Source organism: Sebastes fasciatus, chromosome 1 (assembly GCF_043250625.1).
Source record: "Sebastes fasciatus isolate fSebFas1 chromosome 1, fSebFas1.pri, whole genome shotgun sequence".
Lineage (NCBI taxonomy): Eukaryota > Metazoa > Chordata > Actinopteri > Perciformes > Sebastidae > Sebastes > Sebastes fasciatus.
The window spans coordinates 10,588,499-10,602,950 of record NC_133795.1 but is presented as its reverse complement, the minus strand read 5'-3'; the positions used below and the strand labels follow the sequence as shown (position 1 = coordinate 10,602,950).

The 14,452-nt window shown below is 38.9% G+C and overlaps 1 protein-coding gene across 2 annotated transcripts; it reads right to left on the bottom strand.

Moving 5' to 3' along the window:
• Nucleotides 1–1,402: 1,402 nt before the first annotated feature.
• dcaf12 (DDB1 and CUL4 associated factor 12) lies at nt 1,403–13,014 on the bottom strand. 2 transcript variants are annotated; one of them, XM_074628801.1, is made up of 9 exons: nt 12,562–13,014; nt 8,047–8,337; nt 7,601–7,879; nt 6,800–6,860; nt 6,414–6,607; nt 4,943–5,008; nt 4,471–4,633; nt 4,143–4,321; nt 1,403–3,422 (listed from the first exon to the last, which is right to left on the bottom strand). In XM_074628801.1, the coding sequence occupies exons 1-9, from the start codon at nt 12,619–12,621 to the stop codon at nt 3,264–3,266; spliced, it is 1,452 nt and encodes a 483-aa protein (XP_074484902.1). In that variant the 5' UTR covers nt 12,622–13,014; the 3' UTR covers nt 1,403–3,263. The 2 variants fall into 2 exon arrangements, with proteins under 2 accessions (XP_074484902.1, XP_074484894.1); XM_074628793.1 differs by having other exon boundaries at nt 4,143–4,339; nt 12,562–13,010.
• Nucleotides 13,015–14,452: the final 1,438 nt, after the last annotated feature.

Below are 14,452 nucleotides of genomic sequence, written 5' to 3'. Positions count from 1 at the left end.
CAAATCTCCTTTTAAGGAACATTTTGAACAGATACAAAATCTGATTAATTTGCGATTAAGATGTTTATTGTCACGCCGGTTGTACAGGTACAAACGTGGGAAACACTTTTTGCTGGGAAGCTCCATTAAAATAATAAGTTATATCACATTTACATTACAATTACAATTTATAAAGAAGAAATACTTTGTACAAGGGCATATTAAGAACATGTACAGTATATACAGTATAATATATATGTTTGTGTGAGAAGGTGTCGTATGTATTATCTATTTAAAAGTCTGATGGCTTGGGGGGAAAACCCGTTCCTCAGTCTGCTGATGAGAGTCCTGGGGGTCCAGTATCTTCTACCAGAGGGCAGGAGGGAGAACAGGCTGTTGTGGGCGTGTGTTGTCCTTAATGACCCTCAGGGACTTCCTGAGGCACCGCTGGGTGTACAGCTCCTGCAGGCTGGGCAGCTCGCACCTTACGGTCCACGTTGGTGCAGTTGCCGTACCAGTAATCATGGACAATCATGCGATTAATTATTTTAATCGATTGATAGCCCTAATATGTATATAAAATGTATATATACGGTATATACAATATACTTTATGTATCAAGAGACATTGAGAACATCAAACACAGGCACATGACTTTGTCGGTGTGCATTTGTCTAACTTAATCTTTACCTTGTTACTTCAGCCAAGGACATTTTGTTTTCACCCGTTTGCCAGTTCTTTTGGGGTCTTTCACAGTGTTCCTGTTGGTTTCGGCATCTTTATGTAACCTAAAGCACTTTGATAATTATTTTGTAAAAAAAAGGCTTGAGGAACAGATTTGATAAATTTATGCATCTTTGACCACAAAAAAAAAAAGCGTTAAATTGAACATTTGTCTTTTTATACTGTTGAACATTTGTCTTTAATACTCTATAGTAAAATTTAGATTTTTTTTAATCATAACTTATATTTGTGGTATTACGATGAGATGGCTTGTGAAGCAGTGTCTCCTGTCCAATCTGTCCAGGATGAAGCTGGTCCTGAGCCTGGTTGTGCGATACAGTCTTCCAGACAGGTAGAACAGTTTGTGGGTTGATCTTCTTCCTACACTGCTGGGTGTAGAGGTCCTCCATGGATGGCAGCTCCGTCATGGTGATGTGCTGTGCAGTTTTCACCAGTCTCCGTAGAGCCTTAAGCTTGAGGGCGGTGCAACTACCATGCCAGGGGGTGATGCAGGCGGTCAGGATACTCTTGACGGTTCACCTGTAGAAGTTAAAGAGTGTCCTGGAGTCCATGTTGAACCTCCTCAGCATACGGAGGAAGAAGTGCCAATGTTTTGTCTAAATTAGCAGTGAAATATTTGAATTCAAGAAGAACATTTTTCAATTGGATAAATGATGTCACGCATGAAAAAAAAGAAACGTTACATCAATATACATTTTATTTTTATTATTTACTTTTTTTAAAGATTTAATAGCTTGTTTTTTTTCCAGATGTTTATATCTTACAATATCCTCAGATTCAGTCATTTGTAAAAACATTCATGAGGCATGTATAAAAAAAACAGGGCATCACCAAGTAGACAGATCAATCCACACACTTCCTCAGACATATACATAAAAATGTATGCAATTGTCCCTATGTATTTTACACATACATATACACATTTATATATAAAATACACTTTAAAAGTGTCGGTTATTTGTTCAATTTGTGGTCGTAATTGGGGTTTCTCTTTTCAATATGTCATTATCATGAAAACTGGAGAAAAGTTCCATGTAGAAAAGGAAAACTATGATCTCCTGTGGCAGTCTTTCACAGAAAGACCCGAGGAAGGCAAAAACGTAACTCAAGCCTACCCTGCCTCTACCAAACAAGGAAAAAGAGCAGAATCGCTCACTCCTTGGTACGAAAAAAAGAGGAAAAAATAAAGTTTTACGACTGTGACAACAAATGCATGTGCCTGCAGCATCTAACTCCAGGGGGGAGTCCAAAACTTATTAGTTCTCCTTTCATCCTTCTTGCTGGATGGTTGAGAAGATAAAAGTGAGCTACTATAGATCTTCTCCCAGAGGGGGTTTAACCCATTAAAGGCTCCTCTATCAATCATCATATTTGATTTGCTACCAAAACTTATAACCTTATGATAAATTCTCTGGTAGCACCAGAACGGTTACAGAGTTTGAACACCACTAACGGACAAATCTGCTGAAAGCATTCTGGACAAAGAGAACAGGAACATAAGCAAAGAGACAATATATCCTTCAAAAGAAGCAGATATAAACACCCCTGACCAACTGAATAAAGGTGACAGAGAAAGGGAAAATAAATACAAATAAAGCAAATTAGAATATCAGCAGGGGTATGCCTGTCAAATCACACACAGTCAAAAAATAAAATACGCTTTTGTTGGGATTAATTCATAGCAGAACACTGCATTTAGCAATCTTAATGTTTCTCCTTTACATCATCTTGGTGAGAGAAAATATGAACACAAAGTCCCATTTTGATTGGCTTCTTCGTTTTTTTAACTTCTGCCAGGAGAAGAGAGAAGTTCTTTGTGATTGTTGTGGGACAGGACGGGCTGTTCCAACACGTTAATATTCTCCATCAAACGTCAAACTGCACTCCGGGTTCAGTCTTTCAAAATGAATCGTCTCTTCGCGCCCTTCTTCCTCTCTCCCTCTCTCCCTCTCTTTTATTGCCGTCCATTTCAGTGAGAAAATGAAAAGGAACTTTTGGGTGAAAAATTCCACAGGTATTTCACAAAGACAACCGTCTTTTTTATCACAGAGGAAGCAGCGGTAAACACTATCCTTACATACAAAAACAAGCCAGCAAAAGACCATAGCCTAATCCCTGCGGGTTGGATGTTTTAAATGATGAGAACATGTATTACCTTATTCTTAAAACTCTTCCGAGTTCCTCAGTGGCAGACTTCGCAGCTCTTGAAAATTACTAGTTAATTGTTTGTACATTTTCATATAAAAAAACTGAGTAGCTGAGGTGAAAGGAGCAAAGGAATAATAGGGAGGAGAAAGGGATAGAGTGATGGTGGACACAAACGTACACAACAACAATATTCAAAGCTGTGATACGGTGGGGGCAAGATCATGCTCCTGAGTCCACGTGTGAGCAAAACAGAGTGACAATTCAATGAGCAAGGAGGGATACCAGAGACGGTGATGCCAACGGAGTTGAAGAGGGAGAGGGATGGAGGGACTGGTTAGGGGAAAAAATCTGGACGAGGATGTAGTGATAGAGCGATGGAGGAGACGAAGAGGCTAGCTCCACAGTCCTGCGTAGTTGCCGTGCAGGCCGGAACAGAGCGGTCCGCCGGCTACAAACAGCTTGGTGCCGGAGTCGTCGTAGCAGTGGGTGTAAACCGCGTTTGGGAAGGAATGAATGTCCGAGAAGTAACTCCTCCACGTCTCATCGTGATTCTGTGAGTCGGAGAGCAGGAGAGGGAGGTTATGGGTGAGGAGAGGAGGGAGGAAAAGTTGTGAAAATGCAAATTATCTATGACTACAGTGTTATAACATTTGTGTCAGTTCAGCACTTGAGGCCCTGATCAGACATAGCGTGTTTTGTAGGTGGAAAGCATGAGACGCACCGCACAGCATTTTTGATGCCTGATCAGACAGCGTTTTTTGCAGTCTGCTGCATCGCTTTATTTTATATTGTTGCTAAGCAACCAACAAAAGAAGTGCTAACATTACCTTAATACAAACCATGAACTGTACGCGACCCAAATATTTAATAGTGCCGTTTAAATTAATGAAAACAGCTTGCACAAAATCTCAAGTACTGCACCAATCTGCCTCCTGCTGTTTTCTGTTCAGATCCTGGTAACTACGGTTGGTAAAGTCATATAGCTCCAGGTATCCAGCAAAAGGGACCACAATGAGGAAAAAAAGGCAATGAGGTTGAGCGCTTTTCTGCTCTCGAGTTGAATTTTTATCAACTCAAGGCGTTCAGGGCGCTCCTGTATAAACGCGAGGCGCACAGTAACGCAAGAGCGGGGCGCAAAACGCTTCACTCTCATTGAAAACTATTACAAAAAGCCTCCCCAGGCTGCTAAAACGCGCTCTTTCAGATCAGGGCCTTAATTTTTAAAGAACAGAGTTACTTATTGAAGACAAATAGGCAAAAAAATTGTGTACCAGCCAGCCTTTTCCTGTAGATAGTTTGAGGATGCCATCTCCTGGACACTTCCGGTACCCTGCGGCTGGATTCAAAGAGTTCTCCAGGAATCTCTGGGCCCGGATGTCGTAGAAGAGAAGGGAACCCTGGCCGGTACCCACTGTCACAATGTGCTCGTAGAAACTCACTGAACGGATTCCTGAACAGACAAAGGTGTCTTGAATGCAAAGCAATTCAAAAGTTAACAGCAGTATTTAATACGGAAACATCTTCATGAAGTAGTTTAGGGAGGTCAGCTGCTCTCCGCTTGTGCTATATTACTGTAGCTTCTTTTAGAAAGTCACTTACCGCTTCCTCTCTCTCTGGAATTGACGGACTTGATGCTGTTTGTCGGCTGCCGGGGATCCAGAAAGGAAACGTGGGCCTGAGAACCCACAGCGTACACCGACCAGTCCTGTCCATACGCCAGACACACATTCTCTTTGCAGTGAGGCAGCTTGGTGGACAGTATCTAGAGGGAAATACCAACCAAGTAAGGATGATGTCAAGAACAGTTCTTTCTTCATTGTATAGTTTGAACGCAAGTGTGAGTATGCATGGCTGTGAAGCTCCAATAAATAAGAAAAGTTTAAGAAAATATAAGAATATTAGAGGGATATTTAGTATTTTGGTGGGCAACTGATCTCATATTAAACTGAGCTGGCATTGTAAAAATGTTAAATCAGCAAGCTGTAGTCACGCTGTTCTCTATAACCTAGTATGAAGTATGCAGAAGAAATGCATCACATGATTATTAGTAAAACTATGTAATATGATTTACCTTGCACAAGTTGTGCTCAGCTTTCCAGAGGTGGAAATAGCCATCCAAAGACACAGCACCCAGCTCCTGGAAAGGGGAAAAAAAGCACATGGGAAGACAGATGTAAATAAGTGATGCTGAGGTGTGTGGAGGCAGAAACAACAGGTACTGCCAATCAATAGTTTTATATCACTCCTTAGCTGTCCATCTGTATGCTCAGTATCTAACTATAAAGCAAGGAATCTGTCTGTGTGTGTCCTTCGCATATCTTGAGAACTGCTCATCCAATCTACTTCACATTTTGCGGGTATATTGCTGGGGACCACAGAATGTGCAGTCAGCGTATTGTGCAGTAGCAGGATGTCTTCAGGGCTCTGCGGACTGAGTCCAAGATGTCGTCCACAGTGAGCCTTTACAGGCTGCAGCATATTGACTGCAGTTCACGTTAGGATTAGATGATTGGACGAATATATCCGCTATCAGCGATTGGCTGAGTACATTGCCGGTTGTTGTTTTTTGGAGCGATTTTCTTGGCGATGTTTGTCATTTTATTTTGCTAATTTAATGGTTTGAGAGATAGAGCGTGAGAAAACAACGTGCGGAGTCAGCATATTTTCACATCCAAGTCTGTGAATTAAGGGTTTATTTCGACCAAACCAGAGTTGGAAAGACTAACCAAGATGGTTTTGGTGAGCTTTATTTTGTTTCTGTCGATTTTTAATGTGTTTTTTAATGCTCCGCCTCTAGTAGGGGAAGTGTGCGCCGTGCCGCACACATACACACCTGCACGAATATATCAACAATCGCCGGTTGTTTGGCTGACGATGGCAGGTTGGAAAATTTAAACACATCGTCCAACCCTAGTTAACTTTTGCTGCTGGATATACTAACGTTACAACCCAACTCTTCTTCACTTCCCTGGAGACAACGAGTGATGAGCGGTTCTTGGCAACGCTGCAAGCAGCGCTTCCGGGGGTCGAGCAGTCGGCCCGCTCCGAACAGGCGCTGCACTAGTATTTCAAACACTCCTTTCTTCATGGTATAAAATATGGTTAATACTCAGCTCTCGTTTGGTGCTAGCTCAGTGAGGTGTTTCAACTGTCGCACATGACTAACTAACTAACTTGGTGCGTGTAACAGTTCACTGCACAAGTGATGAGTGGAAGAAGTGTGTTTGGCCAGATTTTGATTAAGTGGAGCAAAGAGCAGGATGTGTTACAACTTCAAACAAAGCTCAACCCATTCTTGTATAAACATATAGGGTGGTAACCTACGACAGCAAATCCCTTTATGACAGAGAAATAAAATGGGCTACCCCGATCTCCTCAAGTCAATTAATCATAAAGCTCATAGTTCCTGGGCTCAAATTATCTCTTTCTCATATCCTGTTTTCCTAAAAACTGGCACTGGAGTAAATGATGCATTAAAATAAATATTTCACTGATCGCACAATCATATGGTTTCCTAGCATTCGCCTCAAGATGAACCTTACCTTATGGTTGTTGTTGAAGGCCAGGGCACGGACCTTACAGTTGTATGGGTTGGTATACTCCTTTGGGATGTCCTTGAGGGCGCGGTGGGAGATGTGGGCGTACGACGGTACTGCCTCCTCATTCTGACTGCGCTCGGCCTGGCTCATTACTTCCTCCGTCACCTCCCACAGACCCATGGAGCCATCTCTGGACCCTAGCAATTTCAACACAGAAGACGTATCTTGATTACTACCTAGAGTATTTATGTTTCTACTAACTGCATACAAAAGTGACAAATAATCATCAGATTGTCATCAGGGTATTTAGAGGGCATTGACTTGTGCAGGCATGTAATGCTCACACAGCAGTGTTCATTCATACAACATGGCTCATACAGACAACTCACCAGAAACCGCCATGTTGTCACTGATCCACGCTATGGAGAAGATCCAGTCATTGTGACCTTCCTGAAAAACAAATGGCTACTATGTAAAAGCAAAATAAGTAATCTTACACAACCTTGTAGGGCTGTCCTCGACCAAAGAAATTTCTTAATCGACTAACACTCATATGATTTTGTCGACTAATTGATTCGTTGATTTAATCGACAGATCTGTTAAACTGAGTTTCTCCACAAAGAATCACACAAAAGCACCACTTTAAATCTTATGTTTACCAGAGATGTGCTCAAACATTTCTTGGAAATAAGTCATTCAGCATGAAAAAAACATTAAAAAAAAGTCTAACGCACATCATGGGATGGGTTTAACAAGCGGAACATTTTTCACACATCACAAAAATCTTTAGGACTCATCCTCTGGGGACAATAAAATTCTTGGTAATCATTCCAATAGTTGTGGAGATATTTTAATCATGGACCAACCAACATTGTCAGCTCTAGAGCCGTTTCGCTGGTTAGGCTAAAAAACACCTGGAGTGGTGACAACATACTAACAAACATCTGACAATATATAAGAAATATTAACAACTGATGGAGTAGCCCAAACTGCCACCTCTAATACAGCAAGCCCTCTGTGGATAAGCCTACAAGCTTACAAGACTCAAACATTGCGGCTGGCTTGCTGAATATATGACAATATAGTTTGCAAGAATCCTAACAGAATGAATTACAGCGTGTCGAGAGTGGATCGGCAACCATAAGCCATGACCGGATATCAGTAAACCCTAACAGATCCAAACCACTTACATCTCCCACACAGACGGGGTCCAGGGTGGGCAGCTGGTAGATGGCCAGGCTGTTGGGGTTGTCTCCTCCGGTGGCTAGCAGCGTTCTGGAGGGGTTGAGTTCGATAGCGTGGATCCCGCAGCCCTGCTGGTCCAGCCGGGCACGAGAGCCTCCTGTGGGGTGGTAATGCCGCCCCGCCACCACTGCGCCCACCTCCCCAGAGCCTCCACCACGACACTCCCTGTCCTTCAGCATGGGAATGCGCGTTATCTGCCCCGTCAGGACATCAGCTACAAAAAGCTGCAGGTAAAGGGAGGAAAGACATCTAGTTAGAATATCAGAGTCAGGAGGTAAAACAAAGAAACAACCTGATTATGTGATAGTACTCTCAGATTAACACTAAGTGTTGGAAATATATGGGAATGCTTAAATAATAAGTTCAGGTTAGCAAAAAAATGTCATCTCACCGTGTTACACTTGGTCCCACACACCACCTGCCTGTGGTTGAGCCACTGTGAAGCGAACACCTTGTTGAGGCGTCCCAGGGAGAACTCCCTCTCCTTGAGGATGCCAGGGAGCCGGCCGGCTGCAAAGCCCCGGAGGCTCCGCTGGAGCCGCAGCTCGTGCTGCTGCTGAGGCCTGAACTCCCGCCCCCGGAGGGCACATACAACCGAGCGCCGACTGCACCACCACTGCTGGGCATGACGTGATGAACAAGAAACACGGCTCCGCTTGTGTGGTGGTTGACACCAGCCCAGCTGAGGAAGGAGAGGAAAAAAGGTAAATTTTCATATGTTTTTGTGGGAAAAGCATGACTTTTGTCAAGTCCGACATGTTTCGGAGACTAATAATTATGTTTTACTTACAATTGTGGAAAAGTTAGCCTTACAATTAAGTTAATTAATGATATAAAAATTAAATAAGTCTTCAAATAATATGATCTAATTGCTTCAGATCTTTTTTCTTTTTCATCTTCCTTAATCCCTAATTCAATATCACACACTGTCTGTGCCGATCCATCACCCTCCCCCAGAGGACTTCAGACACATATCTGTGGCTCGGTGGTACAGTTAAGAGCCTTAGTGGATCATGGGAGTATTACAGCAGAAACACACACACATCCACACAGTCATTGACGCTACATCGGGATGGGTCAATACAGGCCTACTATACACAGGATGTCTGGATTTTATCTTGCTTAGGTAAACCAATATTATTGTCTGTCTATAATGGAAGTTCAGATTACACTAAGTGATGGTCAGTAGACCCTATAAAACCGACTGATTGCATTATCACTGGTCAGGAACACAACAAAAATCTCTTTCCCACACACACTAGGGATGCACAATAGGTGGAAAATATATTAACATGGTTTAAACTCATGAAAATAATATTATTTGTGATACATAGATATTAAGGTTCACTCAGTTCTGCCTTCAGTATACTGCTAAAATACAACAAATTGCTTGTTGAATTAAAACAAAAATGAAAGGAAATTATTTCAAACATTCTTTTATTGAACAAACTGAACACAAAAGGGCACCAATAAAAAAAAGAAAATTTACATTTTAAAATGTGTTTTCTACTGATACTCTCTTTCAACTAACTCAAAAAATTCCAGAGTGCGATACCAGTCTTTCATGATGTGTTTATCGTGTAAGTTGACATCACAATGATAACAAAAATATATATATATTGTGCAGCCCTAATTCAAAGGCCTCAATCACATCAGGTATACCAGTCACACTTTTGTCTGTTCAAAAGTCTGTTGAACTTTGCAACACTATGCGGCATGTTGCTAAGACTTTTATGGGCATATAAAAATCAAACTTGGTCTGTGCAGTTAAAGCGCTCCTATTCACACTTCACAATTTACAACCTTGAGTCACGACACAGCTTTTAAAAATGATATTCCACTTTATTGTGTTGGTTTATCATTTTTGATTTAGTTTTATAGGGATATTTAAGCACACTGCGAAAGTTAATACACTATTATTGCAAAAGAATTAGAATTTACCATAATGGTAAAATAATGTAATCTGGGAATCCGAATTCAAATGAAAGAGGTAACACAGAAACTGGCAGAACAGCTCATCTTAATCACATGAAGACATCATCAGATGAATGACCTTTCATTCATTTTAAACCTGCTTAAATAATGCCGAGTACCCAAACATTTGGACACATTCAGGGGTCCCTGAGCAATATTCTCATTTACAGAGTTATGCACCAGTTGCTAATCATTGTTTTGTGAGGCATCTCATACTAAATAGAAATACTGTACCAAAAAGCTGTTATATTTTTGTCCTAAATTGTTTGATTGCTCACACAGAAACTATCAGAGGCATCATCTGATTTTAAGGTTCTTTAAGGTTTACGGTTCTTTATTTGTCATATGTCAATTCCAGCAAAGCAGTCATTGGCAATGAAAGGTTTTGGTCTCAGGTTCCTTCAACAATGCTCATAAAATATGTATATATAAAAGGGGAAATCACAAGTAAATGTAAAAGCAAAATGATAATCCAAGGCATAACAAATTAAAATAAATGCAGTTAAAATAAATATAAACATAAGTTAGAATAAAACAGTAATGTAAATGTAAATTTGGAATTTTGTTGATGACAGTATTTCAGATGGGACAACTGAATGTAAAGAGGATGTAGTATGTACTGTATATGCATGATGAGTAGTAATATATATGTACACAGAGGTGTAAACAGGAATATATTATGTAATAATGAGAAGTACTACAAAATACATATACAAATGTTAGTGATGATTATTTGTTGTCTAACCCTGGCCTAATTTTTCATACCCATTATAAGTCGGGGCCTGGGCCAGAGGATAACAACACAATATATAGATATAGATAGATATATCTATCTATATCTATCTATATCTATATAGATGGATATAGATATATATATATCTATATAGATATATACATATCTATATATATATATTCCCTGGACCTCAAAGGAATCGGTCGTGCTATCTGCTATTGTTATTTTTTTCCTTATGGTCTTTGATATTGTGTCTGATGTGAGTGATTAATAGACTAAATATAGGCCTGTTGATATGGATGTGATTTAATTCTACTGGTGAATGGTTGTGGCCCCAGAGACATGCCTTGTCACTGTTAACGTGCAATGCAGTAGAGGCAGATCGTACAGTATCTTTAATGTAAAGCAATTATATATTATATGATGCTGTACAATAATTATATAATTATCTGACGGAAACTTTGTGCAATAATCTGGCAAAACCGTAATCTGTCATCTCATCAATGTATATATTGTATTGTGTTATATATATATTTTATTCTTTTTTTTAATATTTACATTGCACTATCTCTTTTTTTATTGTATTATCTTTTTTAACACCTATGGGATTGTCACAATCTAATTTCGCTGTACTACACAATGACAATAAAGGGCTTGAATCTTGAATCAAGTAATACTGGGAACCATTTCAAAGCCTATTTTGTGGTGACAACATCTGGGCTGAGGACTGGCTGGATAGGGAAGATGTGATGATGATGATGATGAATGTTGTCTGTTAATCCAGCAGGTCCATTCTCTTCTATTATCTTGGACAAACGGATCTACGGTTGATCTGTATGTTAGTTAGCGTTGCAAGCAGTTAGTTGACTACACAGCTAACGTTGTGCCTAATAATTAAGATATTAAAAGACACATTTACATTGATGATTAACGCTATTTAGGATGCTGACTAAAAGGGTGACAAGTGATAACCCCAACCGAACAAAGCACTGTCAATGTTATCTACCTAAAAAAACGCAATTTAATCGCGTTTACAATTAAATAATAATAAGATATGGTAGCTAGCCCTTTTGGCTAACGGCTAAGCTAGCTGATTCCGGTTGGATGCTAACATCAGCGGATACTGACTTACAAATATAAACATATTGTATTATTATTCAATTAAAACCACCGTTGTCATTGTTTAATGCACGTTATATCAATATAGTTTAAAATATTATAGTGGTTAATTTGTTAAAATGTCCTCAGATCAGCTAAACCTGGTTAGCTTAGTGCTAGTTAGCATGCTAGCATAACTGACTAGCTAACGTTAAGCTAGCTGATTCCCGTTGGATGCTAACATTAACATTACGTCCAAATAGAAACATATTATATTATTATTTAATACAAAATACCGTTGTGATTGTTTGGCTCATGTTATATCCATATAGTTTAATACATTATAGTGGTTAATTTGTTAAAATGTCATCTCTGACGTAGCTTAGATCAGTTAACCTGGTTAGCTTAGTGCTAGTTAGCATGCTAGCATAACTGACTAGCTAACGTTAAGCTAGCTGATTCCCGTTGGATGCTAACATTAGCGGATACTGACTTACAAATATAAACAAACTGTATTATTTAATCAAAACCACATTTGTGATTGTTATACCAATATAGTTTAATATATTTGACTGGTTAACTTGTTAAAACGTCATCTCTGACGTAGCTTAGATCAGCTAGCACAGTGCTAGTTAGCATGCTAGCATAACTGACTAGCCAACGTTAAGCTAGCTGATTCCCGTTGGATGCTAACATTAGCGGATACCGGATTCTAAATATAAACATATTATTATTCAATCAAGACCATCGTTGTGAATGTTATATCCATATAGTTTAATATATTATACGTGTTAATTTGTTAAAATGTCATCAATAGTCTGCTATTATGCTAGCATGCTAACGTTAAGCTAGCTGACAACGTATTCCCGTTGGATGCTAACAGGCTACATTCCAAATAGAAACATATTGTATTATTGTTTAATCAAGACCACCGTTGTGATTGTTATATCCATATAGTGTAATATATTATAGTGGTTAATTTGTTAAAATGTCATCCCTGACGTAGCTTAGATCAGCTAAACCTGTTAGCCCAGTGGCTAGTTAGCATGCTAGCATATAACTGCCTAGCCACCAATAGCATGCCGACATGGATCCGCCTACCTGTTGTTGGTCTTTGGGCTCTCCTGCCTTCCTTTTCCTGCTAACTGTTTTTCTCGCCATAATCTGATACACACAGCTCCCTCACCCACATGGAGGGTAAAAGCGACGCTGGACACTGGATCATATAATGTTGATAAGCTGTGTTTGTTGCTCGGCCCTCGCTGGCAGCGTCCCGACGACGAGCAGAGGACGACAGATCACATAGAGGAGGAGAGGACCTGCTGACCTACTGTCTCTCTGTCGTTTGCTAGTCCTCCTCCCAGGCTCCCAACTAATCCTACACTATGGTCGTACTCCCTTTCTAGTTTTAGATAAACGTCGCTGGCTACAGCCAGAGGATAACACACACTCTCCTTTTCCTTTTCTCTGCCAAGTCGCGTCAGCAACGGAGGAAGCATTGAGCAGCGCGCAGCCGCACTCAAATTAAACATCAACAAAAACAAGGTCGTACGTGAACGCGAACGTCATTGCGTGCTCGTTCACGCCAGCTGTGTGAGGTCATTGATCAGATGATTCTGTTTTTTCTACGTTTTTAAGGATATATTTGGTTTCAGTGGCATAATTGTATACTAAAATGTAACTTATATTATTGATGAGTAAGTTTAATATGCAAAAATGTGTTTTTATTATTAACTGAATTTCAGGCAATCAAATCATAATATTAATATTCTAATTGTATTAGGCTGTATTCTGTTTGTTATTTGTGACACATCCCCTGTTATATTTATTTTGTTTCAGTGGCAAAATGTATACTATAATGTAATTTTTATTATAAATAAGTAAGTTTAATATGAAAAATGAGAATTTATTTTATTTGTATTATATTAATATTTTTTAAAATCTTTTTAGCACCTAAGTGATTGTCACAATCTAATTTCGTTGTACTACACAATGACAATAAAGGGCTTGAATCTTGAATAACTTATATTATTAATAAGTAAGTTTAATATGCACAAATTTTATTTTATTTTTTATTATTAACTGAATTTCAGGCAATCAAATCATAAGCAGGTCACAACTTTGTGCTGTTAAATTTTTTTTTGTTTTATTATATGACTGTCAGATTAACAAAAAAAAAATAATATTGATATTCTAATTTTATTGGGCTTTATTCTGTCTGTTATTTGTGACACATCCTGTTATATTTATGTTGTTTCAGTGGTAAAGTTTATACTAAAATGTAACTTATATTATTAATAAGTAGGTTTAATATGCAAAAATGTGAATTTAGTTAATTTTTATTATTAACTGAATTTCAGGCAATGTATAAATCAAATCATAAGCAGGTCACAACTTTGTGCTGTTAAAACATTTTTTTAGTTTCATTGTATGACTGTCAGATTAACAGAAAAAAAATATTAATATTCTAATTTTATTAGGCTGTATTCTCTGTTATTTGTGACACATCCCCTGTTATAGGTCCGCACAGAACTAGGTAAGATGGTCTTTAGCTATTCCGCTCCCTTTTCCTGGAATACACTGCAAGCTAAATTGAAACTGGGAAATCTGATTACTTTTGATGAATTTAAACATTAGTGAAAGACCTAGAAGCAGAGTCAATCAGGAGCTGTCTGTTTCTGAATATTTTCACTTTAACGTTGGCTTCAAACACTTGATATTAATGTGTTTTGTATGATATTATGTTATGTATTTATTTTGCATTTGTATTATGTTGTGGCGTCTGAAACTTTAATGTATGTTTAAATGCTGCTGTCTTGGCCAGGTCTTTCTTGCAAAAGAGATTCTTACTCTCAATGAGTACTACCTGGTTAAATAAAGGTTAAATAAAATATATTTATAACTGTTACAGTGAACATTTAGGACTTCTAGTAGCCGCCTGGACAACCTCACGCTAAAGGGAAGATATCGTACATCCTAATATTATAAATTC

What these genes read in the sequence shown, in the direction of transcription:
- dcaf12 (XM_074628793.1), bottom strand. Translation starts at nt 12,621, where the DNA reads ATGGCGAGAAAAACAGTTAGCAGGAAAAGGAAGGCAGGAGAGCCCAAA. An exon ending in TGACAACATGGCGGTTTCTG is followed by an intron (nt 6,608 to 6,799) that starts GTGAGTTGTCTG and finishes TGAAATTGCTAG; the next exon opens with GGTCCAGAGATGGCTCCATG. An exon ending in CTACAGGAAAAGGCTGGCTG is followed by an intron (nt 3,423 to 4,142) that starts GTACACAATTTT and finishes TCCGACTCACAG; the next exon opens with AATCACGATGAGACGTGGAG.